Source organism: Pongo abelii, chromosome 12 (genome assembly GCF_028885655.2).
Source record: "Pongo abelii isolate AG06213 chromosome 12, NHGRI_mPonAbe1-v2.0_pri, whole genome shotgun sequence".
NCBI lineage: Eukaryota > Metazoa > Chordata > Mammalia > Primates > Hominidae > Pongo > Pongo abelii.
Genome location: NC_071997.2, coordinates 70482093 through 70510041, shown reverse-complemented (window position 1 = coordinate 70510041; position 27949 = coordinate 70482093). Strand labels below are relative to the sequence as shown.

General features: G+C 42.7%; 1 protein-coding gene across 5 annotated transcripts in view; it reads left to right on the top strand.

The window, feature by feature from the left end:
• The window catches only part of COMMD1 (copper metabolism domain containing 1), a 246875-nt gene that overhangs the window by 8227 nt on the left and 210699 nt on the right, over nucleotides 1–27949 (top strand). For 3 of the 5 annotated variants that reach the window (XR_008522122.1, XM_024242654.2, XM_054547507.1), the window contains exon 1: nucleotides 8549–8797. The exons of 1 other annotated variant lie outside the window; for it this stretch is intronic. Coding sequence is in view for 2 of the 4 variants with exons in the window: in XM_024242654.2 (XP_024098422.1) it covers nucleotides 8618–8797 (180 nt within the window). In the remaining 2 variants the exon portion in view is untranslated. Of the gene's footprint in view, nucleotides 1–8548; nucleotides 8798–27949 lie in introns of those variants that run through there. One more of the 5 variants, XM_024242656.3, reaches the window with a different exon arrangement.

Sequence of the window (27949 nt, the reverse complement as noted above, 5' to 3'; positions counted from 1 at the left end):
GTCTCGAACTCCTGACCTCAAGCAGTCCACCCACCTCAGCCTCCCAAAGTGTTGGGATTACAGGCATGAGCCACTGTGCCCACCTAGAAGATATTCTTAACACCAGAAATAGGGAATCAAGGCCATAAAAAAATCTTTATTAAAAAACCTTGTTAAACGAATTCTTATCTTCCTGGTCACTTCTCCATGATTAACTACCCTAGACCAAGTCTGTATTTTCACAATTTACTACTCTTTGTCCCACTTAGCATATAATCGTATGGCTCAAACTGCTTCTTTGGGTCATTTCCTTATGAAGGCTCCTGTGTCATGTAAAACTTATGTTAAATAAATTTGTATGCTTTTCTCTTGTTAAGTTGTGTTTTGTTACAGAGCTCCAGCCAAGAACCCTAAGATGGGAAGGGGAAAGATTTTTCCTTCTCTACACTTCCCAATGGTTAAGTATAAAAATTGGCATTACTTGGGAGGCCGAGGTGGGTGGATCACCTGAGGTCAGGAGTTTGACACCAGCCTGGCCAACATGATGAAACCCCGTCTCTACTAAAAATACAAAAAATTAGCTGGGCGTGGTGGTGCATGCCTGTAATCCCAGCTACTCAGGAGGCTGAGGCAGGAGAATCGCGTGAACCCAGGAGGCAGAGGTTGCAGTGAACTGAGATTGCGCCACTGCACTCCGGCCTGGGCAACAAGAGTAAAACTCTGTCTCAAAAAAAAAAAAAAAATTGGCCATTTCATGTAAACTCTTCATCCCTGTGACCTAGGCCCTGTCTGTTTTTTCAGATTTATTACCCTAGGCTCCTGGTTCCATTCTGGCTATGCCATTTACAGAGGACTCAGCACCTCACTCTGTTTCATGCCTCCATATATAGGGATGAGTTATTTCACCTGCAGCATATTCTGATATTCACCATTAAGCCTCTCCTGACCTACTGCAGCTGAATTAATGGAATCTTCTTCTACCACCAAACCTGATAGCTACTTTTAGGTAGTAAGTAATAACAATTCTTAGTCCATTGTATTTTAATAATTTATTTACATGTAATTTTCCCTTACCAGAATGTAAGATTTTAAGGCAGAGACGGTCATTCATTTCTGTATTTCCTGGAGCCAAGAAGAATGGATTGCAAAAGCTCTCAACTAATACCTGTTGTTGGGGCGTGGTGGCTTACACCTGTAATCACAGCAGTTTGGGAGGTCAAGGTGGGAGGATCACTTGACCTCAGGAGGTGGAGACCAGACTGGGCAACATGGTGGGACTCTGTCTCTAAAAAAAATTTTAAAATCAGCTAGACGGGCTGGCATACATCTGTAGTCCCATCTAAGCAGGAGGTTGAAGCAGAAGGATAGCTTGAGCCAGGGAGGTTGGGTTTGTAGTAAGCTGGGATCACGCCACTGCACTGCAGCCTGGATGACAGAGTGAGACCCTGTCTCAAAAAAATAAAATCTGTTGAGTGGCCAGTTGAGTGAAGGGTGAATGTTAATAACAGCAGAATTGGAGAAAGTAGAATGGAGACAGAGGGCAGGTAGAGCTCATTGTAAAACTTTGGGGCCCTTGTGTTTGCACACATTTCAGTTCACGTTTTATATAATATTTTAATGTTTTCAGAGGTGGAAAACCTCATTAAAAAACACCTATTACTTGCCTGGGACCAGTTGCTTAATGGAACTTAGAATGGAAACCTATTTGGCCACAATAGAAAGGAAACCTGTTTACAAGGAGGGCTTAGTTAGGTATTTATAATTTCCTTTTGCATCAAGGCTTCAGGGTCTTTTTCTTACCGTTTCCTTGCCTTAGACAATTCTTTTAATAGGCCTATGCCCAGCTTTGTTATCTACAAAATAGGTTGTTTTGAGAGTTAATAAAATAAAACTTTGTACTTGGATCCTTTTGCTTGAAAGGCATTCAAAAAATGCGGCTGCTACCAAGTTTCAACAGTTACGTTAGCAATAGCAGCCCCTGGTGGCACAGGAATTAATTTATTTTATTGCTCACTCTGATATTTTGGAACATGCTGTAGGCTCAGGCAGGCAGTAATATGTCCAGTGATATGTGGCAGAATATGCTATCCCAAAATATGCCACTTTGGCATAAGGATTATTTTGAGCTAAAGACACATTAAAAAAAATGGGTGCAAGAAGGGACTCTGATTCTTCCCCTTTTCTTCCTTAAAGCAGGAGATAAAACCCCCATATGAAAGATGTCTTCCCTTTACCAGAAGGAAGGCAACATTCTTATCATCAAGGATGGGAAGTTGAGACTGAGAAAATTCTGTACAAACAGACCTTGTTAAAATAATTTTTATCTTCCTTTAGCCTCCCCACATAGTTTAGTTACTTTTTTCCTGTTGCCTGTCTTTGTTCATCCTAATATAAAAGCATTTAAGTTTTCCCACTTTTGTGGGTCTTCATTTACTTATGAGGGCTTCCATGTCATACATTATATTAAACAATATAAACTTATATTAAATAAATCTGTATATCTTTCTCCTGTTAACCTGTCTTAATGTAAGTTTAATTCTCGAGTCCAGCCAAAAAACCCTAAGAGGGCAGAGGTAAAATTTTGCCTCTCCTACACGTGTGAGTAGGAGTTAAATAATGATAGCGATGTTTTTTGTTGTTCTTGTTGTTTTGTTTGTTTGTTTGTTTGAGACAGAGTCTTGCTGTGTCGCCCAGGCTGGAGTACAGTGGCGTGATCCCAGCTTACTGCAACCTCAACCTCCCTGGCTCAAACTATGCTGCCTCAGCCTCCTACATGGATGGGACTACAGACGTGTGCCACCCCACCCAGCTAATTTTTGTATTCTTAGTAGTGACAGGGTTTTACCATGTTGGCTAGGCTGGTCTAGAACTTCTGACCTCAAGTGATCCGCCCACCTTGGTTTCCCAAAGTGCTGGGATCACAGGTGTGAGCCACCACACCCAGCCTGTATTTTCACTTGCTTCTAAAAGGGTAATGTATTTCTTGTGAAGGTTAATTAGAGCTGGGAGTACTCAGGAGTCCTTAGTCATGTTAAAAGAAAAACCAAACTCTGTAAAATTTTTTAGATATTTATTCAGGGCCAATGTGACCGACCACAGCCTGGGGAAAACACAAACCCAAGGAACTTTGAGTAAGTGGTCCTGAGGTGGTCAGATTACAATTTTATGCATTTCAGGGAGGCAGGAGTTACAGGCAAAGATGTAAGTCAACACATGGAAGGTATACATTGGTTCGGTCCCAGAAGCCAGGATATGCTGAAGCGGGGACTTACAATTTACAGATGGATTCAGAGATTCTTTAATTTGCAATTGGTTAAAGTCGTAAGGCTCTGTCTAAAACTTGGAGTCAGAAGAAAGAAATTTTGAAGATAAGGATGCTACGTCAGAGTTAGCCACAATATTTTGCGTCAAAATGACCTATTCAGCAAGACTGATGGCCTGCAGGCATGACTTAACCCTTGCCTTGCATGGCCTTAGGTCTTTCTATAATTTGGTATCTTATTGTCACAGAGTCTTATGATCCCTATTTTAACATTAATGCCTGTCAGTTGTGTCTAAACTCTAAAAGGGAGGAGGTAGAAGGATGAATGTCCAATCTCTTCCTTGTTATGGGTGGAAACACAATTTTCAGGTTTCTCTGGGGTCCCCTTGGTCAAGAGGAGGTCTGTTCACTCAGTGGGAGGCTTAGGATTTTATTTTTAGTTTACAGTCAGGACCAGTGGAAAACTAGGGGGTTTATAGAAAGACTTCTGAGGGATAACGTAGCCAATAGATATTGTAGGCTACATTTGGTGTGTGTTTATATTTTGGGGAGAAAGTGTCTGAGGCTTTTATCAGATTCTGAAAGCATCTAGTAATATCAAAAACTTTAAGATTCATATTCGGTGGACATGGAAAATAAAAATTTTAAATTAAAACACTTTTATTTTTATTTTTATTTTTGAGACAGTCTTACTCTGTCACCCAGGCTGGAGTGCAGTGGCGTAATCTCGGCTCAGTGCAACCGCCACCTCCCGGGTTCAAGCGATTCTCTTGTCTCAGTCTCCTGAGTAGCTGGGATTACAGGCGCCTGCCACCTCACCTAGCTAATTTTTGTATCTTTAGTAGAGACAGGGTTTCACCATGTTGGCCAGGCTGGTCTGGAACTCCTGACCTCAGGTGATCCTCCTGCCTCGGCTTCCCAAAATGCTGGGATTACAGGTGTGAGACACCGCGCCCGACCAAAACACATTTTTTTAAAAAAGCAAGGTTCATGGCTTTTCTCTGTAACGTAGAATACACATGTCCTTTAAAGCTTTCATTGAAAGATTTTTATTGCTGGGGGCAGTGGCTCACCCCTGTAATCCCAGCACTTTGGGAGGCCGAGGTGGGTGGATCACCTGAGGCCAGGAGTTCAAGACCAGCCTGGCCAAGATGGTGAAACCTTATCTCCACTAAAAATACAAAAATTAGGTCGGCGTGGTGGTGTGCACACGTAATCCCAGTTACTCAGGAGGCTGACACACGAAAATTGCTCGAACCCGGGAGGTGGAAGTTGCAGTGAGCAGAGATCCTGCCATTGTACTCCAGCCTAGGCAACAGAGTACAATTTTTTGTCGCCCCACAAAAAATAATTTTATTTTAGGACCTACTACTTATTTAATTTTTTCATTAAATAACTTTTTATTATAACAGTATTACATGTACACTGTAGATATTTAGAAAAATCAGGTAAGCAGAAAGCCTCAGTTACTAAGAGATATACACTATAACTATGTTAGTGAATAAACTTCCAGACTTTTTCTACGTAGGTTAATAGATTTAACTCTATTTTATTTTATTTTATTTATTGAGACGGAATCTCACTCTGTCACCAGGCTGGAGTGCAGTGGCATGATCTTGGCTCACTGCAACCTCCGCCTCCTGGGTTCAAGCAATTCTCCTGCCTCAGCCTCCCAAGTAGCTGGACTACGGGCACGCGCCACCATGCCCAGCTAATTTTTGTATTTTTAGTAGAGATGAAGTTTCACCATGTTGGCCAGGATGGTCTCGATCTCTTGACCTCGTGATCCATCCACCTTGGCCTCCCAAAGTTCTGGGATTACAGGCGTGAGCCGCTGTACCCAGCCTAGATTTGACTATATAAACTTGGGGAAAAATTTGCATGTAGGTAACAAGCACTAATATTTCTATGCATAAAGAGCTCTTAGAAATCACTGAAGTGTCCGGGCACGGTGGCTAACGCCTGTAATCCCAGCACTTTGGGAGGCCGAGGCAGGTGGATCACGAGGTCGGGAGTTTGAGACCTGCCTGGCCTCGTCTCTACTAAAAATACAAAAATTAGCCAGGCATGGTGGCACACGCCTGTAGTTCCAGCTACTTGGGAGGCTGAGGCAGGAGAATCGCTTGAACCCGGGAGGCGGAGGTTGCGGTGAGCCGAGATCATGCCATTGCACTCCAGCCTGGGTGACAAGAGCGAAACTCCACCTTAAAAAAAAAGAAAAGAAGTCACTGAAGTGACAGAAACTCCTATAGAAAGTGGACAAGGAAATAGGAAGAAATACAAGCAGCCAATAAATATAGTAAAAAAGTATTTACTCTCAAAATTTAAGAAATGCAAATTAAAACAGTGAGATAATATTTTTCATGTATCATATGGCAAAGGTTATAAAGAATAATATAGCTGGGTATGGTAGTGTGTGCTCATAGTCCCAGCTACTTAGCCTGAGATCAGAGGATAACCTGGGCCTGGGAGGTCGAGACTGCAGTGAGCCAACATCGTGCCGCTGCACTCCAGCCTGGGCAACAGAGTGAGACCCTGTCTCAAAAATTAAATTAAATTAAATTTAAAAAAATAATATCAGTCAGTGTTACTAAGGTTTCATAGAAATAAATAGGTGCAGCCTTTCTGGTGGGTAATTTGTAAATTACATGTTTAATAGTGCTTTTTCTGCTTGCCACCCTTTAATTTATGCTTTTTCTTTTTCACCAACCATTCTCTGCAACTTCTGTAAGTACATGTAAAACAATCTATAGTTTGTCACTAAGTTTGGTTTACTTGGAGCCATGGAAGCAAATCTGAATTTGCCTTTTATATAATTATTTTAGGAAAAGAAATATATTTTTTCTATTATAAAAAATACCTCTGGCCGGGCACAGTGGCTCACACCTGTAATCCCAGCACTTTGGGAGGCCGAGGTGGGTGGATCACCTGAGGTCAGGAGTTTGAGACCAGCCTGGCCAACATGGTGAAACCCCTTCTCTACAAAAAATACAAAAATTAGCTGGGCATGGTGGCACATGCCTATAATCCCAGCTACTCAGGAGGCTGAGGCAGGAGAATCACTTGAACTTGGGAGGTGGATGTTGCAGTGAACCGAGATTGTGCCACTGCACTCCAGCCTGGGCAACAGAGTAAAACTTTGTCTCAAAAAAAAAAAAAGAGAATACCTCTTTACTGGATAAACATTAATTAAAGTAGTCTAGATGAGTAGATTCTCAACAATGTGGCACTGCCTTGAAAGGGCATTTCAGTTGTCACTTTTTTTTTTTTTTTTGAGGTGAAGTTTTGCTCTTGTCCCCCAGGCTGGAGTGCAGTGGCACCATCTCTGCTCACTGCAACCTCCGCTTCCTGAGTTCAAGGAATTCTCCTGCCTCAGCCTCCCGAGCAGCTTGGACTACAGACATGTGCTACCATGCCTGGCTAATTTTTGTATTTTCAGTAGAGATGGGGTTTCACCATGTTGGCCAGGCTGGTCTCAATCTCCTGACCTCAGGTGATCCACCCACCTCAGTCTCCCGAAGTGCTGGGGTTACAGGCATGAGCCACCGTGCCCGACCTCAGTTGTCACTTTGAAGGAAGGGTAGGAATGGAATAGGTGAGAGAGAGGTCAGATATATAAGACATCTTCCCATGCAGGATACATTCATAAAGGTGAAAAACCTGTTTGTTATTATCTAAGCCTAAAGTCAAACTCGATTTTATATAGAAACACAATGTATTATTATTATTATTTTATTTTTATTTTTTTGAGACAGAGTCTCGCTCTTTCGCCTAGGTGACAGAGTGCAGTGGCATGATCTCGGCTCACTGCAAGCTCCACCTCCCAGGTTCACGCCATTCTCCTGCCCCAGCCTCCCAAGTAGCTGGTACTACAGGCGCCCGCCACTAGGCCCGGCTAATTTTTTTGTATTTTTAGTAGAGACGGGGTTTCACCGTGTTAGCCAGGATGGTCTCGATCTCCTGACCTCGTGATCCGCCTGCCTCGGACTTCCAAAGTGCTGGGATTAGAGGCGTGAGCCACCGTGCCCGGCAACACAATGTATTTTTAGTTTAGCATTAATATATACAGAATATTCCAGCTTTGCAATGACTGTAGAGTGAGGAAAGTGTTTTTTGTTGTAAACTTTACCAACTGTTGTTCACATTTCAGAACATCATGTTACCAGAAGCAACTGCCCTCCCTCTGGAGTCACCAATACCACACACCTGTATCAATTTGCATTTGTAGAAGTCACAGGTGGTTCTACATAAAGATGTAAAGATGCAGACATCTGGCTACTTTGTATGTCTTTTAGTCAACTAGTATAGGTGTACCCAAACACTTACACATATTATATTATAAATTACTTTCCTTTTCATTTTGTGATAAATTACAATTAGGTCATTAAATTGATTTTTAAATTAAGATATTCACATACTGTGAAACTAATCTTTTAAAGTGTACAATTCAGTGGGTTTTAGAATATTAACAAGGTTGTGCTTCCACTTCCAGAATGTTTTCATCATGCCCCAAAGAAACTCTGTACCTATAAACAGTCATTATCCATTCGTCCCCTCCTCCAGATTCTGGCAACTATTACATTACTTTCAGTCTCCATGGATTTGTCTATCCTGGACATTTCATATAAATGGATGTCCAATATTTGGCCTTTTATGTCTGGCTTCTTTTACTAATCCTGTTTTTAAGTCTCATTCATGTTGTAGCATGTATCAGTACTTTATTCCATTTTATGGCTGCATAATATATTGATTTTTAAAAATTATATGGGTGGGAAGTTATATTAGCTATGCATTTCATTTCAGGATAGTAAATAAGGTGTTAAAATATTTGTCGTATAAAAGAACATTGGATCAGAGCCACTGATCTAGCTGGAAAGACAAGTGTATATAAAAAAGGCAATTAACAACTCAAACAAAAACATTAGGTAATCAGGAGATAGTTAAACTTCCTGGAACAAAGGATGACAGGTAAGGATTAGGCAGAGATTAAATCTGAGTGATTGATCGTATTCAGTTAATGGGTTGGCAAGTCCTGGAATGAGATACAGCCATCTAAAAATTAAACTGCCAAACTTATAGGCTGCTACCCCATCTCCAGTAATTTCTGCGAGCAATCTTTCTTTCCAGTAGGCTCTGCAGTGATGAAGGGGATCAGGGGAAGCAAAGTGACCCTACTGGAACCAAACGGATATTTCCGTGGAGGCATCCTAAGGGGATAGGTTTTGCAGAGCAAAGCTGTAAGCTGCCAACTCTGACCCGCGGGGAAGCCTTACCCTCTAGGTTCCCCGTGGTGGTTTTGCACAGGCTATTTAGGCACATCTCGGCCGCCGTGGTGGGGCACGGCTCAGCTGTTGCGGGGCGGGGCCTTCGCAGAGCATGGCGGCGGGCGAGGTTGAGAGTGGTAAGAACCTGAGCGGGCTGCTGAATGCGCTGGCCCAGGACACTTTCCACGGGTACCCTGGCATCACAGAGGAGCTGCTACGGAGCCAGCTGTATCCAGAGGTGCCACCCGAGGAGTTCCGCTCCTTTCTGGCAAAGATGAGGGGGATTCTTAAGGTACTGCTCTTTTCTGTAGTCTCCGGCTTGGAGCAGAACCCCTTGGCCGCTGGCTTCAGAGTCGCCCCCCTCGCCTTTCCCCGTCCCCACAAGCTGAAAGGCTTTTCCTTCTCAGACCTCTACTCCGTGGGCTCCACATCGGGCTCCTTCAGATTTGCTCGTTCTGTCGCCCCTTCTCTCTTTCCTAAGGGTGACCTTTTTCCTGCTGAAGTTCCCAGTCCCCCGGTAGACTGACACCAACAGGGGTTTTTCCTTCAAGACATTTCTGTCTCTTGGTAACAGTCGCGTTTCCTCAGCAGATCTGTGGGATCTGGAGTTTTTAAAATTAAGAGTTTTAGGTCGCTAGCTTTCCCCGGTTGTGGAAGTTGGGAGCGTTAAAATGAGCCAGTGTCTGCTGGATAAGGGATGGCTTAGCCCGAGTGATATCTGTCAAGCAGTCCACTGCGTGGTTAAGAGAGCATAATTACCAGCTTGAAGTCAAAGTATAGACTAGATCGTCCAATAGAAATATGTGAGCCAAAAAGGTGAAATTAATATTTTAATAATATATCTTATTTAATCCAGAATAGCCAAAGTATTATCACTTCACATGTAATCAATATACAAAATATTGACAAGATTTTTTGTTACTTTTTTCACTAAGTCTTCGAAATCCAGTATTTTACACTTAAAGCACATATCTCGGACTTGCCAAATTTAAGTGCTCAGTAGTCACATATGGCTAATAACCCTCATATTGAACAATTCTATTTAGACTGAGAACTAGTTATAGGAATGAATCTAGTATCAATGTACTCTAGAGACAGACTGTAAAAAAATTACTGACTTTTGTAGGTCTCCTATGTGTTAGGAACTGTACTGAGAAGTTTTACATGTTGTTTCATTTGTTTCTTGAAAAAAACCTTATATAGTGGACACCCATTGTAAAGATTTAAGAAAGAGGCCCAGGGAATCTAAACAGCCTAAAATTACATTTTGATTAAAGTCAATGTTGAAATTTAATCCACTATCCTTTTGAATTTGCTATTTTTTCAAAGCTGTTTATTCTTTAAAAGGCACTGTATTTTTTAAAACTGATTTTGCCTACAGGATTTGAATCCAGAAAAAGCAAATGAAAACAAATATTTCACATAGTAAATGGATTGTCTCATGGAAATGTAAGGAGTAATATCTCAGGTGTGATCCTAGACATTCTAAGTAATCTTAGTTGATATCAGTCATAAATCACTAGTGAACGCTTCCTATTTCTTTTCTTTTTTTGAGACGAGTTTTGCTTTGTTGCCAGGCTGGAGTGCAGTGGCCTGATCTCGGCTCACTGCAATCTCCACCTCCCGGGGTTCAAGCCATTCTCCTGCCTCAGCCTCCTGGGTAGCTGGGGTTATAGGCATGCGCCACCACACCCGGCTAATTTTTGTATTTTTAGTAGAAACTGGGTTTCACTATGTTGGCCAGGATGGTTTTGATCTCCTGACTTGGTTATCCGCCTGCCTCGGCCTCTTGGAGTGCTAGGATTACAGGCGTGAGTCACCCTGCCCAGCCAAATGCTTCCTATTTCTATCAAATTTTACTCTTTGAGCAGTCCGAGAGAGTTTCCTAGAAAATTTGACATCTGGGTTTTTGAGGTGTTTGGTCTCCTGTGGGGATGAGGCCTATATCTCTTCTGCAGGCTAAGAAGAGACAACAGCACATGTGTAGGTAATGCCTTAGAATCTCCAAACGTTGGGGGCTACTTCTCCTCTCTAGGTGGACGACATTTTGATTCATTTATTTTGTTAGGAGATAAAACAGCAGGATACCCAGAGAAGAGTTTGCCTGAAAACTCTTTCTCATTTTCTTTTTATTTTGAGACAGAATTTTGCTTTTGTCGCCCAGGCTGGAGTGCAATGGTGTGATCTCTACTCTCTACAACCTCCGCCTCCTGGGTTCAGGTGATTCTCCTGTCTCAGCCTCCAGTGTAGCTGGGATTACAGGTGTCCACCACCACGCCTAATTTTTTTTATTTTTAGTAGAGAGAAGGTTTCACCATGTTGGCCAGGCTAGTCTTGAACTCCTGATCTCAGGTGATCTGCCCGCCTCCGCCTCCCAAAGTTCTGGGATTACAGGTGTGAGCCACTGCATCCGGCTTTACTTTATTTTAAATACATTGCTGAATAATATCCAGGATACTTGAAGTTTTCGAGTGGCTCTGTGTTGTGGAGCTGGCATGGCTCTCTTGGTGTTGGGAGTAGGCAACAGAAGATTTGCAGGTGCCTGGCAGCACACTGATTAGTCTGAGGAACAAAGGGATATGCCTTTGATTGTTTTACTTAGGGCTGAAACCCTGGGCTCAGGATGACATTCAGTTCCAATCTTTATTTAACTCTTTTTTTTTTTTTTGAGACGGAATCTTGTTCTGTTGCCAGGCTGGAGTGCAGTGGCACCATCTCGGCTCACTACAACCTCCACCTCCCAGGTTTAAGTGATTCTCCTGCATCAGCCTCCCGAGTAGCTGGGACTACAGGCATGCACCGCAGCGCCCAGCTAATTTTTGTAGAGATGGGGTTTCACCATGTTGGCCGGGATGGTTTTGATCTCTTGACCTCGTGATCTGCCTGCCTCGGCCTTCCAAAGTACTGGGATTACAGGCGTGAGCCACTGCACCCAGCTTTTATTTAACTTAAAAGCAACACTGAGGGTTAAATTTCTCTAATTATTATTATTATTTTTGAGACGAGTCTTGCTCTGTTGCCCAGGCCGGAGTGCAGTGGCGTGATCTCGGCTCACTGCAACCTCTGCCTCCCAGGTTCAAACAATTCTCTGCCTCAGCCTCCCAAGTGGCTGGTATTACAGGCGCCAGCCACCACGCCCGGCTAAGTTTTTTGTTTTTTTGTTTTTCAGTAGAGACGGGGTTTCACCATCTTGGCCAGGCTGGTCTTGAACTACTGACCTCGTGATCCACCCGCCTCCACCTCCCAAAGTGCTGGGATTACAGGCGTGAGCCGCTGAGCCCGGCCAAATTTCTCTAATTCTTATGGAAAAATAAAAAACAAACATGATTTTAATTTATTTTTATTTTAATATTATTTTTTGAGACGGAGTTTTGCTCTTATTGCCCAGGCTGGAGTGTAAGTAATGGCGCAGTCTCGGCTCTCCGCAACCTCTGCCTCCCAGGTTCAAGCGATTGTCCTGCCTCAGCCTCCTGAGTAGCTGGGATTACAAGCATGCACCACCACACCTGGCTAATTTTGTATTTTTAGTAGCGATGGGGTTTCTCCATGTTGGTCAGGCTGGTCCCGAACTCCCGACCTCAGATGATCTGCCCGCCTCGGCCTCCCAAAGTGCTGGGATTACAGGCGTGAGCCACTGCGCCTGGCACAAACATGATTTTTACACTGAAAGGCTTTGCAGATAGAACCTCTGTCTGCAGTAAGAGGGAACATACACAAATAAGCATGATGCAAGGATGTGATTGTATTTGTAAGTAGAATTGTGAGTAAGCACCTGAAGATAGATTAAGAGATATCAGTTCTTTCTGGCAGGCTTCTTGGATATGCCATTTTTGCTGCTCTTGAAGAAAGTATAGCATATTTTAGACTGAGATGAAGGGTAGCTGTATACAGGATTCTGAGTTAAGAACATAGCATGGGTGGGGCAGGAAAAAAGCAGGTTCAGGAAATGGTGAATAGTCCAGTTTGATCACAATATGGGGGTAACCAATGTGGAGTATTGGTGGAGGAGGCAAGAAAAAAATGAAACAACCTTTTATTCTTATAATCTTGCTAACTTCTATTGCTGCTCTTAAGCAGGATGTACATTTTTCGTATAAATGACAACAGAGTTCATACTTTCATTTGTGTAATATCATGGTCTGTGAAGAAAGTGAAAATGAAGGGTGACAAGAGGGTAGAAGCAAAGGAAGGAAGGAGGGGACATGTAGTTCCCAGCAGGGGATACAGCGGACGCACGTGTTAACAGCCTCCTTATTGCCAACTGCCTGGCAATATATTTCACAGGCCATGTTTTCAGGTTCAGGTGCTCCCTGAGCTGTAGCCCTTCCCTCTGACTTTCAAGTTGTGTGCCAAGGTGTTATGTAGTGATTCCTGGCTTTTGTACTGGTTCTGTTTTCTGTTTAGAATGGAGCCCTCCTATCCTACTTGACTGGGACATTGACCCTCTCTAGCTTTGCCTGTTAATCGCAAAAGGACAAACCTTTCATCTGCTTGTAGATATGCGAAGCTGGCCATTCACTTGCTGTAGTTTTTATTTTTGGGTAGACCCTAAGGAACAATGAAGTCAATGAATTGGGAATGATGTGTTTATTTAGGGAGATAACATCCTATAGATAAATACTCTTGTATTTATATATAAAAGGCAGTTGCTAAACACTGCCACCACCTTTTTTTTTTTTTTGAGACGGAGTCTCACTCTGTCGCCCAGGCTGGAATGCAGTGGCTCGATCTTGGCTCACTGCAACCTCCACCTCCTGGGTTCAAGCAATTCTGCCTCAACCTCCTGAGTAGCTGGGATTACAGACACCTGCCACCACACCCAGCTAATTTTTGTATTTTAGTAGAGATGGGGTTTCACCACGTTGGCCAGGCTGGTCCCAAACTCCTAACTTCAAGCAGTCCACCCTCCTTGGCCTCCCATAGTGTTGGGATTACAGGTATGAGCCACCGCGTCCGGCCCAACACTGCTATTTTAATCTACTTTTTTTGCTTACATTATAATTCAACTTCTTATAGGTATGAGTTTGCATGATCTTTATTGCTATTGCTGTTAACCTTGTGGATATGCTCAATTCCAGTAAATCCCAGTTTACTGAAAGAGCATAATCTAACATGAAGACCAATCACCTTTTGTATACCTTAGTCTGTATTCACTACTGCCCTCTGGTGATGATTTTGTATTTCCTCATTGGAATTTTAAACAAAAAATTTTAGGCTGGGCGCCGTGGCTCACGCCTGTCATCCCAGCACTTTGGGAGGCCGGGTCAGGCGGATCACCTGAGGTTGGGAGTTCAAGATCAGCCTGACCAACATGGAGAAACCCCATCTCTACTAAAAATACAAAATTAGCCAGACATGGTGGTTCATGCCTGCAATCCCGGCTACTCAAGAGGCTGGGGTGGGAGAATCGCTTGAACCCGGGAGGCGGAGGTTGTGGTGAGCTGAGATCGCACCATTGTACTCCAGCCTGGGCAACAAGAGCGAAACCCCATCTCAAAAAAAAAAAAAATTTTTTTTTTTTAATGAAAATTCTCATTTTGTGTTGTCTATTACTAATTCGTATACTCTAGTACTCATTTATATCAGTCAAATGTTAATTTAGCGAGGCCGGGCTCAGTGGCTCACGCCTGTAATCCCAGCACTTTGGGGAGGCCAGGGTGGGCGGATCACCTGAGGTCAGGAGTTCGAGACCAGCCTGGCCAACATGGCGAAACCTCGTCTCTATTAAAAATACAAAAAATTAGCTGGTTGTAGTGGCAGGTGCTTATAATTCCAGCTACTTGTGAGACTGAGGCAGGAGAATGGCTTGAACCTGGGAGGTGGAGGTTGCAGTGAGCTGGGATGGCACCATTGCACTCCAGCCTGGGCAATGAGCAAAACTCTGTTATTTATTTATTTATTTAGAGACAGGGTCTCACTCTGTCGCCCAGGCTGGAGCGCAGTGGTGAAGTCATAATTCACTGTAGCCCTGAACTCCTGACCACGAGTGATCCTCCTGCCTCAGTCTCCCAAAGTGCTGAGATTACAGGCATAAGCCATCCTGCCTAGATCCTATTTTAGAAGTCTAGAAATACTTGCAACAGCGTGTAGTGGCTTCCTGTTCCACTCCTGCCCTCTACAGTCTGTCCTCTGCATAGGTACCAGTGATCCTTTAAAAAAGTGCATTATACCTCCTTACTCTCCTGCTCTCAACTATTTCATGTTCCTGGCTTCACATCAAACTTAGAATAAAATTCAGTCCTTTTGCCCTAGGCCACAGGTCCTTACATGATCTTACCCTTACTTCTCTGATCTCATTTTCTCATTTCCAGCATTCTAATCTTGTCCTTATTTAATCATGTGAAGTGTTTTTCCTGTAGATATTCATATGGCTTGTTCATTTGTTTAATTCATTCTCTACCTGAATGTCATTTCCTATGAGCTCTTCCCTGACTTATAAAGACCCTCATTCTTCCTTCCTCTTACTTTTTACCTGGCTTTACTTTTTCTTCATACTTAGTATTACCTGAAATTATATTATGTATTTATCAGCTTATTTATTTGTTAACTATTCTACTAGAATGTAAACATTAGGAGGGCAGGACTTTATTATTATTATTGTTTCTTCTTTATTCGTTATACCTAATATTGTGTCTGGCATGTAGTAGGCACTTAGTAAAAGTTTGTAGAATAAGTGAATGAATTGAGAGTGTTTAAATGTGGAGATTGCTATTAAAAAGATTGGCATAGAGAGAAAACATATACCACTTACCATATGAGGAAAGCTAGGAAATGTAGTACTCTAAACCAGGGATCAGCAAACTATGTCCTGTGGGACTAATCTGGCCTGTTGCCTGTCTTTAGAAATAAAGTTTTATTGTAGGCCAGGTGCGGTGGCTCACGCCTGTAATCCCAGCACTTTGGGAGGCCAAGGCGGGCAGAGCACGAGATCAAGAGATGGAGACCATCCTGGCCAACATGGTGAAATTCCATCTCTACTAAAAATACAAAAATTAGCTGGGTGTGGTGGCATGTGCTTGTAGTCCCAGCTACTCAGGAGGCTGAGGCAGGAGAATCGCTTGAACCTGGGAGGCGGAGGTTGCAGTGAGCCGAGATCGTGCCACTGCACTCCAGCCTGGCGACGGAGCGAGACTGTCTCCAAAAAAAAAAAAAAAGTTTTATTGTAACATGACTACATGCTCATTTATTTACAATTTGTCTGTAGTAGCTTTAGCCACTCTAATAACAGAGTTGAATGGCTGTGATAGAGGTCATGTGACCTTCAAAGCCAAAAGTATTTACTATCTGAATGTTTACAGAAAAAGTTTGCTGACCCGCGTGGTGGCACAGGCCTGCAGTAGCAGCTCCTCCGGAGGCTGGGGTGAGAAGATTGCTTGAGCCCAGGAACTCAAGGCTGTAGGGCAGCATGGTCATGCTTGTGCATAGCCACTGCACTCCAGTCTAGGCAACAGAGGGAGACTCCATCTCTAAAAATTTAAAAGAAAAAAGTGGCCAGGCGCAGTGGCTCATGCCTGTAATCCCAGCACTTTGGGAGGCCAAGGCGGGTGGATCGTGAGGCCAGGAGTTTGAGACCACCCTGGCCAACATAATAAAACCCCATCTCTACTAAAAATACAAAAATTAGCTGGGCATGGTGGCACGCACCTGTAGTCCCAGCTACTCGGGAGGCTGAGGCAGGAGAATCCCTTGAATCTGGGAGGCAGAGGTTGTGGTGAGCCAAGATCACACCACTGCACTCCAGCCTGGGCAACAGAGTGAGACTCCATCTCAAAAAAAAAGAAAAGTGGCCGGGCGTGGTGGCTCATGCCTGTAATCCCAGCACTTTGGGAGGCCGAGGTGGGTGGATCATGAGGTCAAGAGATCAAGACCATCCTGGCTAACACAGTGAAACCCCATCTCTACTAAAAATACAAAAAATTAGCTGGGCGTGGTGTCGGGCTTCTATAGTCCCAGCTACTCGGGAGGCTGGGGCAGGAGAATGGCATGAACCCGGGAGGCAGAGCTTGTGGTGAGCCGAGATTGTGCCACTGCACTCCAGCCTGGGCAACAGAGTGAGACTCCATCTCCAAAAAAAAAAAAAAAAAAAAGAGAAAAGTGTGCTAACCTCTGCTCCAAACATCTGTTCTCAAACTCATAATGTTTATTATAATATTTGGAACCCCCCTGGGCGCGGTGGCTCACGCCTGTAATCCCAGCACTTTGGGAGGCCGAGGTGGGCGGATCACAAGGTCAGGAGATCAAGACTATCCTGGCGAACTTGGGGAAACCCCGTCTGTACTAAAAATACAAAAAAATTAGCCAGGTGTGGTGGCGGGAGCCTGTAGTCCCAGCTACTCGGGAGGCTGAGGCAGGAGACTGGCGTGAACCCGGGAGGTGGAGCTTGCAGTGAGCGGAGATTGCGCCACTGCACTCCAGCCTGGTCAACAGAGGGAGACTCCGTCTCAAAAAAAAAAAAAAAAAAAAAAAAGGAAACAATATATAAATTATGTTTTGAAGTTGGTTACTTGATAAATATCTAAAAATTGGAAATGGGGACTATTTGCTGTTTGGTCCCTTTGAGGAATTTCACTAGCTTGTTCTTTAGACTCCTGAGATCTGTAGTAAATTAAAAATGACCTCTAGCCTGGCCAACATAGTGAAACCTTGTCTCTACTAAAAATACAAAAATTAGCCAGGCATGGTGGCGTGTACCTGTAGTCCCAGCTATTCGGGAGGCTGAGGCAGGAGAATCGCTTGAACCCCGGAGGCGGAGGTTGCAGTGAGCCAAAATTGCACCACTGCAGTCCAGCCTGGGCGACAGACGGGACTCCGTCTCAAAACAAAAAATAGTAATAAAATGTTAAGAATGATAATAGGAAAAGATTATAAGAAATAATTGTGGTTGGGCGAGGTGGCTCATGCCTGTATCGCAGCACTTTGGTTTTGTTTTCTGGGTTTTTTTTTTGTTTTGTTTTTTGAGACAGAGTCTAGCTCTGTTGCCCAGGCTGGAGTGTGCTGGTGCAAACTTGGCTCACTGCAACCTCCGCATCCTGGGTTCAAGCGATTCTCGTGTCTTAGCCAGCCGAGTGGCTAGGATTACAGGTGTGCGCCACCACGCCTGGCTAATTTTTGTGCTTTTGTTAAGACGGAGTTTCACCATGTTGGTTAGGCTGGTCTCAAGTTCCTGGCCTCAAGTGATCCACCCGCCTGGGCCTCATGTTTGGGATTACAGGCGTGAGCCACTGTACCTGGCCAAATTCCTTTCTTTTCATTTCTTTTTTTTTTTTTTTGAGATGGAGTTTTGCTCTTGTTGCCCAGGCTAGAGTGCAATGCATGATCTTGGCTCACTGCAACCTCTGCCCCACCAGGTTCAAGCAATTCTCCTACTTCATCCGCCCAAGTAGCTGGGATTACAGGTGTGCACCACCATGCCTGGCTAATTTTTGTATTTTTAGTAGAGATGGGGTTTCATCATGTTGGTCAGGTTGGTCTCCAACTCCTGAGCTCAAGTGAACCGCCTGCCTTGGCCCCGCTAAGTGCTAGGATTACATGCGTGAGCCACCACACCCAGCCCGGATTATTTTATCTCGTTTTTTCTATTCTCTTTCTTGCACTCTGATTTTTCAAATGTTAGACCTCCTAGACTGATTATTCTAATTTTCTCTTATTTTCTACCCCATTTTTCATGTTTTTTTTTTCCCACTTTTTGATTGACTTCCTTAACTTTATTTTCTAGCCTTCAAACACATTTAAAAATTGATTAAAAATTTCTTAAGAGACACAGTCTCACTCTGTCACCCAGGCTGGAGTGCAGTGGCATGATCATGTCTCACTTGCAGCCTTGACCTCTTGGGCTCAAACGATCCTCCCACCTCAGCCTTTTGAGTAGCTGAAACTGTAAATGCTCAACACCATGCCTGCCTAATTTTTTTATTTTTATCTTTTTTTAGAGACAGAATCTCCCCATATCGTCCAGGGTGGTCTCAAATTCCTGGGCTCAAGCGACCCTCCCTCTTTAGCCTCCCAAATGCTGGGATTACAGGTATGAGCCACCACGCTTGGCCTTTTGTAGCCTTTATTTAACTTATTTATTTTATTTAGTTTTTTTGATTATTAAAAATAAAATAGAGATGGCGTCTTATGTTGTCCAGGCTGGTTTTCAACTCCTGGGCTCAAGTGATCCTCCTGCCTCAGCCTCCTAAAGTGCTGGGATTACAGGCATGAGCCACTGCGCCCAGCCTATTTATTTATTTATTTGAGACAAGCTCTCACTATGTCACCCAGGCTGGAGTGCAGTGGTGTGCACATGGCTTACTGCAGCCTTGACCTGTCGGGCTCAAGTGATCCTCCCACCTGAACCTCCTGAGTAGCTGGATCTACAGGTGTGTGGCACCACACCTGGCTAAATGTTTTGTATTTCTTTGTAGAGACGGGTTTCACCATGTTGCCCAGGCTGGTCTCAAACTCCTGGACTCAAGTGATCTTCCTGCCTTGGCATCCCAAAGTGCTGGGATTACAAGCCTGAGCCACCACACCTGGCCTCTTCTGGCCTTTTAATTGAATTTTTCATTTAATCATGTTTTAAATTTTCAAGAGTTATCTTCTCATAAGAACAATATACTACTATGTTTAGCCAACAACCTTTTCTTTCTTTCAGACACAAGGTGGAGTATACTGTACATAACTTTCTGCATTTTGCTTTTTAAATTTTATTTATTAAAGATAAGGTCAAGCTCTGTTGACCAGGCTGGAGTGCAGTGGCGTGATCATAGCTCACTGCAGCCTTGACTTCTGGGGCTCAAGTGATCTTCCTACTTCAGCCTCCTGAGTAGCTGGGACTACAGGTGTGTGCCAACGTGCCCGGCTAATTTTTAAATTTTTTTTTTTTTTTTTAGCGACAGGGTCTCCCTATGTTGTCCAGGCTGGTTTTGAATTCTTGGGCTCAAGTGATCTATCCACCTCGGCCACCCAAAGTGCTGGGATTACAGGCATAAGCCACCATGTCTGGCCTGTATTTAGCTTTTTAAAAATTTAATCGTCTCAACTGTGATTTTAAAATGCAGTATTAGGAATGTAGTATTAGGAATTTAGTCCATTTGTACCCAGCACTCGAAGCTCTTTTTGGAGGCTTTTGACAAACATTTTATTGCTAAGACATTTTGGGGTGTGATGTAAATTGTGAAGAAGTTAAATGCCTACAGAGGAATATACCTCTTTATATTTTAAATATTCCAGTAGTTTGATGTTTTGCATATTGTAGTGTGTATTATTTTAAAAGCATAATTTGATCCTGCTTGCTAAATACCTGGGAAATTTTTATAGAAAGCATTTGCAATAAAAACAGAAGCTTAGACGTGCATTTGGGGCTGGGCACAAAGGCTCACGCCTGTGATCCCAGCACTTTTGGAGGCCGAGGTGGGTGGATCACTTGAGGTCAGGAGTTTGAGACCAGCCTGGCCAACATGATGAAACCCCATCTCTACTAAGACTACAAAAAAAATTAGCCAGGTATGGTAGCATGCACCTGTAATCCCAGTTACTGGGGAGGCTGAGGCAGGAGAATCGCTTGAACCCGGGAGGCGGAGGTTGCAGTGAGCCGAGATTGTGCCACTGTACTCCAGCCTGGGAGACAGAGCCAGATTCCAGCTCAAAAAAAAAAAAAAAGTGTATTTGGTATCAAGTTTACAAAATGGTTGAAGTTCACTATGCGTTAGTGATGAGTTTTTTAAAATCAAAGAATGGCATTATTAATGAGTGGTATTAATATTATCATGTATTACCTTTTTGATATTTTAGAGTGAATTTAAGAAGAAACTTCTCTCATACTTTTTTTTTTTTTGAGATGGAGTCTAGCTGTGTCTCCCAGGTTGGACTATAGTGGCGTGATCTTGGCTCACTGCAAGCTCTGCCTCCCTGGTTCACGCTATTCTTCCGCCTCAGCCTGCGGAGTAGCTGGGACTACAGGCTCCCACCATCATGCCCGGCTAATTTTGTTTTTGCATTTTTAGTAGAGACGGGGTTTCACCGTGTTAGCCAGGATGGTCTTGATCTCCTCTCCTTGTGATCCGCCCGCCTCGGCCTCCCAAAGTGCTGGGATTACAGGCGTGAGCCACTGCGCCCGGCCTCGCTTATACATTTTGGATAACATATGTTAATAAGAAGTTAACTTGACTATAAAATAATGGATGTAAAATATACAGTCTTAAAGTGTTTATATTAGGAAACAGAAGAGACTGGTAACTTTTGACTTCTTAGGTCGTACTTTTAGTTTTCATTTGTATTGTCTACATCCGTAACTATAAGCAGTAGTTCTGTTTTTCTACTGTAGGTGGCAGTGGAATATTGGCTTGCCAATGTACTGACAAAAATATGCTAGAAGCAACATCATGTTGAAATGTTCTTTCTCTGGAATGTTTCTAGTTCAGAAAATGCTCAAAAGTTGGCTACTCAACAATAAAAATTTATTATCCAAAAAGATGTCTAAATATTTGACTTGATATTTTTAATTTAGAAATACCATTTTCTGGAAAATTTAAAGTTCTATAAATATATTCCTTTTAGTTGTCTAGTTTTTAAGCAACTAAGTTTTGCTAATTTCACTGAACATTTTTGAGACTTTAGATGGTAACACATGAGACATATTATTCATTCTCTGAAGAACAGACAAATGACTGATGTTACTTTTTTATATCACTGGACATCATATGATAAAGCAGCAATTGCGGATTACCCAGCTGGGATTTGTAGAGTATTTTAATAGACTCAGGTGACCTGTAATGAGGCCAAATGTCCTGTAAATCTTTTTTCTTAGTTTAGGGCAAAACCCATTTAATTAATCTATTTTTGGTTTTCCTTTTCTCAAAGCAGCTATTCTGGGCCTGGAAACTTGACTTGGGTTAAAGGAGTGGCTGGGTAAGGAGATTTTAAAGGAAATGTTTATCTTTGATTTACCTATTAAATACATACTAAACCCCTAATATGCTGGACCTTGCTCTATACACAAGTTAAATGTCACTGTCCCTATCTTATATATGATAAATGCCACGAGAAAGGTATAAATGATGCAATCTGGTGGAGTGGATCCTTAAACTGCAGAAATATGAAAAAAAATCACTTTTTTTGGTCTTAATAAAACACCCACATTTTTAGCTTTATCTTAATTTAGAATGCAGTTTTTATAAATTTGGACTTCTGTTACATGGTTCATCTTTGACAAAAATTTATGTTTCAAGTAAATGTTTAAAACAATAATTTTCTAAATTTGGAGTTGTTTTCTGTTACCTGTGCTTTATTTGTAAGATTAACTTTTTTTTTTCTTTTGAGATAGAGTTTTGCTCTTGTTGCCCAGGCTGGAGTGCAATGGTGTGATCTTGGTTCACCGCAACCTCTGCCTCTCGGGTTCAAGCGATTCTCCTGCCTCAGCCTCCCGTGTAGCTGGGATTACAGGCATGCGCCACCATGCCCAGCTAATTTTGGATTTTTAGTAGAGACAGGGTTTCTCCATGTTGCTTCAGGCTGGTCTCAAACTCCCAAGCTCAGGTGATCTGCCTGCCTCGGCCTCCCAAAGTGCTGGGATTACAGGCGGGAGCCACCGTGCCTGCCCTCGGCCTCTTTTTCTTTTTTTTTTTTGAGGCAGGGTCTTGTTCAGTCTCCCAGGCTAGAGTGTGGTGGTGCCATCGCAGCTCACTGCAGCCTCTGCCGCCCGGGCTCAAGCGATCCTCCCACCTCAGCCTCTCAAATAGCTGAGGCTACAGGCATGCACTACCACACCTAACTAATTTTTGTATTTTTTTTTTTTGTAGAGACAGGGTTTTGCCATGTCGATCAGGCTTCATCGCATTTTTTTTTTTTTTTCATTGAGTAGAGAACCAGTTTTTATCTATTCACAGACAGGTTGATTTGACAAGTTTCATACAGTTTAATTTGGCTCTGCTTTGTCCTTACAAATAGATTGTGAAGTAGGAACTGGTGCCCTGAGTTTTGCTTCTTTTAAATGCCTTTATAACAGAGAATTGTTTTGCTTTAAATCTGCATAGCACATAATTAAATACATTTGAAAATTTTCTCCCTAAGTTGTATACCTCTGCTATTGTTTGTCTCATCTTTTACAGCTTCTCCAATAGTTCTTTAAAGGTCTAGTACAGACTGGGTGCAATGACGCATGCCTATAATCCCAGCACTTTGGGAGGCTGAGGTGGGAGGATTGCTTGAGGCCAGGAGTTTGAGACCAGCCTGGGCAACATAGGGAGACCCTGTATCTACAAAAAAATAAAAAAATAAGCCAGGCATACTAGCCCATGTCTGTGGTCCCAGCCACTCAGGAGGCAGGAGGCCAAGGATCACTTGAGCCCCAGAGGTTGAGGATGTGCAGGAGGATCACTTGAAAAAGATCTAGTACAGCTAGTGCAGTATTTTTCTGTCTTTTCTCTTTTTCTTTATCATTATGTCATTTAAATTTCCACAGGCTCAGGAATTATTCTCCTGTTTAGACCTATGAATTTCAGCTGGTAGTAGAGCTATGGTTATAAGAGATGACCTCTAAGTAATTCTGATTCTTGAGCAGTAATTTTTTTTTACACAAAAATGTTAATTTGTACAATGAAGGTGGATACTATGCTAATCAAGTACTCTTTCCCAAGAGAAGGTTCTATGGACCATCAACAGTACTACAGAGAGAGTTCTAAAAATAAAGAGGGAAAGAAAGAACATACTTTTTTTTTTTTAAACTTGGTAATTACTTCTGGAGACTCTCCCACACTTAGGTTTCTGAGCTGGCCAAAAGTCTTCCTCTAGAAAAGGCTAAATTCTTTCCCCATGAAGTTAAAGGCTGAGGTGTTGCTTGGAGTGTTTAATAGGAGGAAATATATGTGGTGCTTCATTATGGGTTATTTTTTCCCCTTGCTGATGAAGAAAGGAGTCCTATTCAAAATGATGAGAACTGAGATGGTAAGTTAGTTACTGGGTAAAAGTAACCTGGCAGAATAAAAGCCAGTAACAATGAGCTTCTAGTACTAAAGGGTGTAACTTAGAAGCATCTTGAACATTTAGTGCTCTGCTTGTGTCATAAATAGCCACTTGACAGTGGATCCAAATCTGTTTTGATTTTCCAGTGAGTGCAGAGGGAATCCTAACCCTTAAAGATTTTTACTAGAGAAAATCCTGGAGATATATATGTTTTTATATATATAAAAATGTGTGTGTGTGTGTATATATACATATGTGTATATATATACATATACGTATGTGTGTGTATATATATGTGTATATGTTGTGTGTGTGTATATATATATATTTTTTTTCTTTTTGAGACAGAGCCTTACTCTGTCACTGAGGCTGGAGTACAGAGGTGGGATCTCGGCTCACTGCAACCTTCACCTCCCAGGTTCAAATGATTCTCCTGCCTCAGCCTCCTGAGTAGCTGGTTCTACAGGTGCGTGCCTGGCTAAGTTTTGTATTTTTAGTAGAGACAAGGTTTTATCATATTGGCCAGGCTGATCTCGAACTCCTGACCTCAAGAAATCCACCCATCTTGGCCTCCCAAAATGCTGGGATTGCAGGTGTGAGCCAACATGCCTGGCCTAAAAAATATATTTTTTATCTTCAATCATAATACAGTAGAAGTAAACATTTGTAACCATTTAAAATGTGTTAAATTCTTGGGTTTAGTCATTTACAGAGAAATATTGAATATTGAATCTGAATATATACTGTTGGTCATTGTTTCTGAGAACTAGACCAACCCAGTATTATTTTGTTTTTGTTTTTGTTTTTTTGAGACGGAGTCTTGCTCTGTCGCCGAGGCTGGAGTGCAGTGGCACGATTTCTGCTCACTGCAAGCTCCGCCTTCCGGGTTCACGCCATTCTCCTGCCTCAGCCTCCTGAGTAGCTGGAACTACAGGCGCCTGCCACCACGCCCGGCTAATTTTTTGTATTTTTGGTAGAGACGGGGTTTCACTGTGTTAGCCAGGATGGTCTCAATCTCCTAACCTTGTGATCCGCCCGCCTCAGCCTCCCAAAGTGCTGGGATTACAGGCATGAGCCACTGCGCCCAGCCCAACCCAGTATTACTTTGGGGGAATGGTGATTGACAGTTTGCTTTCACCTTTCTTTAACTGCCTGTTTGCATGATTAAACAAAAAACAACCTTGATCTCTAAGAAACAGCCGTTGTGTTTCTTAGAGGTGCAAACTGGAAGACTGGTTTTTTAAACTATTATTTAACTTTACAGTTATTCTTGTTCTTTATTTAAATTTTTTTTCCAGGACCACCGGTAAGAAGACTGTTTTTCCTTCGATGTATTCTGTAGACTATTTTGGATTTGAATATATTTGTTACCGTTTTATTATAGTAACAGACTATACAAGAAAAATTGTAGAAAATAACTAGTGTTATAGCCCTTTTAGTACAGAAAATGAGTAGGTCTTGGTTTTATAATGTTTTGTGTTATGATATTAGAAAATTTGGTGATTTTTGGCATTTAACTGTGATGTGGAATTATGTTTTGGAGAAATCTGGGCCAACGCAGGGAAAATTCTAAAGATTTACCCTAAAAGCGGACTTTTACCTTGTTAATGTGGTTTTGAAGATTGTGCTTCCATCCTATTTTTATAGGATTGTGGCAGTTTTTTTGTTTGTTTGTTTGTTTTGAGATGGAGTTTCACTTTTGTTGCCCAGGCTGGAATGCAATGGCACGATATTGGCTCACTGCAACCTCTGCCTCCTGGGTTCAAGCGATTCTCCTGCCTCAGCCTCCCAAGTAGCTGGGATTATAGGCATGAGCCACTATGCCCGGCTAATTTTGTATTTTTAGTAGGGATGGGTTTCACCATGTTGGCCAGACTGGTCTCAAACTCCTGACCTCAGGTGATCCACCCGCCTCGGCCTCTTAAAGTGCTGGGATTACAGGTGTGAGCCACTATGCCCGGCCTAGGATTGTGGCAGTTTTACTATAAAAATTTGCGAGGTTTTGTTCTTTCCCCTCATGTAACTTTATGCAACTTGAAATTGATTAAAATAGACAAATGTGAAGTAATGCCACAGATACTATTAGTTGTAATTACTTTAAAAGACCCAATACAGGCTTCTGGCCAAAGATTGTATATCCAGTATTTAGGAGAAAGATAAGAAAGGGGGACACACATCTGTTTGGAGGAAGACAATTAAGTTGATTATTCATAGAACCACCATTGACTTTGCTTTACATGGTTTCTGGGTTAGCATGTAAATTTGTTCTGGAGTGACTAAAATTGTAGATCTTTTTGTTGAATAACAGTGTAATTTAATATAATCCTAATGTAATATTCTGTAATTAGACTTGGGTAATGTGGAAGGCAGCAAATTGCTTTCAAGATATCTAGCCTCAAGAGATTTTGCTGAAGCAGATACTAAGCTGTTCTTTCAGGCATTTGGAGGATGAAGATTTGGAAGCTTACTTAATTAGTGGACTCAAAAACAGAAACTGCTACTTTTTATGGGATATCTATCAAGATTTTTAAATTATTAAATTATAAACCTTTAATATTTCATTAGATTAGGTGTAGTCATTAATTTTCTTCTGTCTAGGTGGGTAAACTAAATGATAGATGATGCAGAATTGTATTCCTTTTAGTCAGGTGATAAATAGTGCTTAATTCATTCCTATATACATTAAACTATGTGCAAAGTATTGTGCTAAGTATTGAGGGGAATATAGAGATGAGGAAAACACTGTGTATTTCTCAAGGAATACTACAAGAGATGAACATCTAGCTAAATGATGAGAATTGAAAGCAAAATAAAAGCCTAATGAATGCGTTGTAATAGGATTTAACAGTTACTAGAATATAACAGCTTTTAAGTTAGGAGTAGGAAATATTTCCACAAACAGAATAAGGGGTTCTATATAGGAAGAACAACATTAAGACATGCAAGTATAGAAATCTGTGTTGAGTTGAAGGATATCAAGGTCACTGTGAACCATGTGAGATAAGATGATAAAGGGGACCTGATAGTCAAGAATGCTGACACATTTGGGCTTTATTTTGTGGTGAGCAGGGAGCCAGTGAAAAAGTGTTAATTGGGCAAGTGACCTAAACTCAGATTTATATTTAGAAAGAGTTTTTTTGTTTGTTTGTTTGTTCTTTGTTTTGAGGCAAGGTCTGGCTCTATTGCCCAGGCTGGAGTGCTGTGTGGCGTGATCTGGGCTCATTGCAACTTCCTCCTCCCAGGCTCAAGCCATCTTCCCACCTCAGCCTCCTGAGCAGTTGAGACAACAGATGTGCACCAGCGCACCCAGTGAATTTTTTTATTTTTTGTAGAGATGGGGTTTCGCCATGTTGCCCAGGCTGGTCTTGAACTCATGTGCTCAAGCCATCCACCCGCTATGGCCTTCCAAAGTGCTGGGATTACAGGTGTGAGCCACAACGCCCAGTCTAGAAAGAGAATTTCTTGAATAGTGTGAAGCATGAACTGTTTCAGTGTAGCTGCCAAACCATGTCACTCTGCAGCGTTTCGGGTGGGTTTACTTACAGGTGAGGAGACCGTATGGAGCCACCCACCCTTAACCCTGGTAAGGTTTGATTAAATTTCTGATTTCCTTAGCCAACTATATAGAATCTCTCTCTGAGGGAGAAGTGGACAGGAGAAAAATGGGAGGAAGCAAGGGAGTGGGCTGCTGGGCGTGTTGGGCTTGAGAACGAGTAAGGGGTGGTGATAGGGAGGACTCAGAGTCGGAGGTGGGATGGTTGGAGAGAGGGGGAAGAGAGAGGTAGAGCTGGAGCAGAGGCATATGGTGGGGGGTCATGTTGTTTGGCGGAGGATTAGGATGTTGTTGAGGAGGGGAGAAATGGGCCAGATCAAAGGAGGAGAAGTTGTCGGCTAGGGCTGTTGGGGTGAGGGGAGCAGGAGGTGAGTCTGGTTTGGAGCGGGTGAGGAGAATTTGGAAAGTAGAACTGGACTGACAGAGGGAAGGGCAGTTACAGTGAGTGAAGAAAGCCTGAACATAAGGAATCTCAGACCATTTCCTATTGTGGTGGCAAAAGTTGTAAAGTCCTGTTTCAGGCTATTGGGAGCCATTGTCCAATTGGTATTGGGGCCATGCAGTATTGCAGTGAAAGATAAGCCTCTTAGAACAGATCTCTGAACGGAGGCCGAGAGCATTGAGATCACGGAATGGAGGAGCGGCGGGTAGAGGAAGAAGAGACTGTCGGCGACGAAGACTACGGGAGAGGGCGTCCCCTTTTCGGTGGAACTTGTCTGGAATAGAGGAGGTAACTGCTGTGTCAGGCGTCCCTGAAACAGAGGAACCAGAGGCCCGGAGGCCGGAGGAAGCCCTTGGCCCAGTGCTGGGTCTTTTGGAAATGGAGAGACAGACGGTCAAGGGTTCGGGGGCAAGGCAACAGTCTCTTCACTCACCCTGGTGGAGGCGTTGATGGTGGATGAAGTCGCCAGCAATGGGAGAGTCTAGGAGATTCTCTGGGTCTTTGGC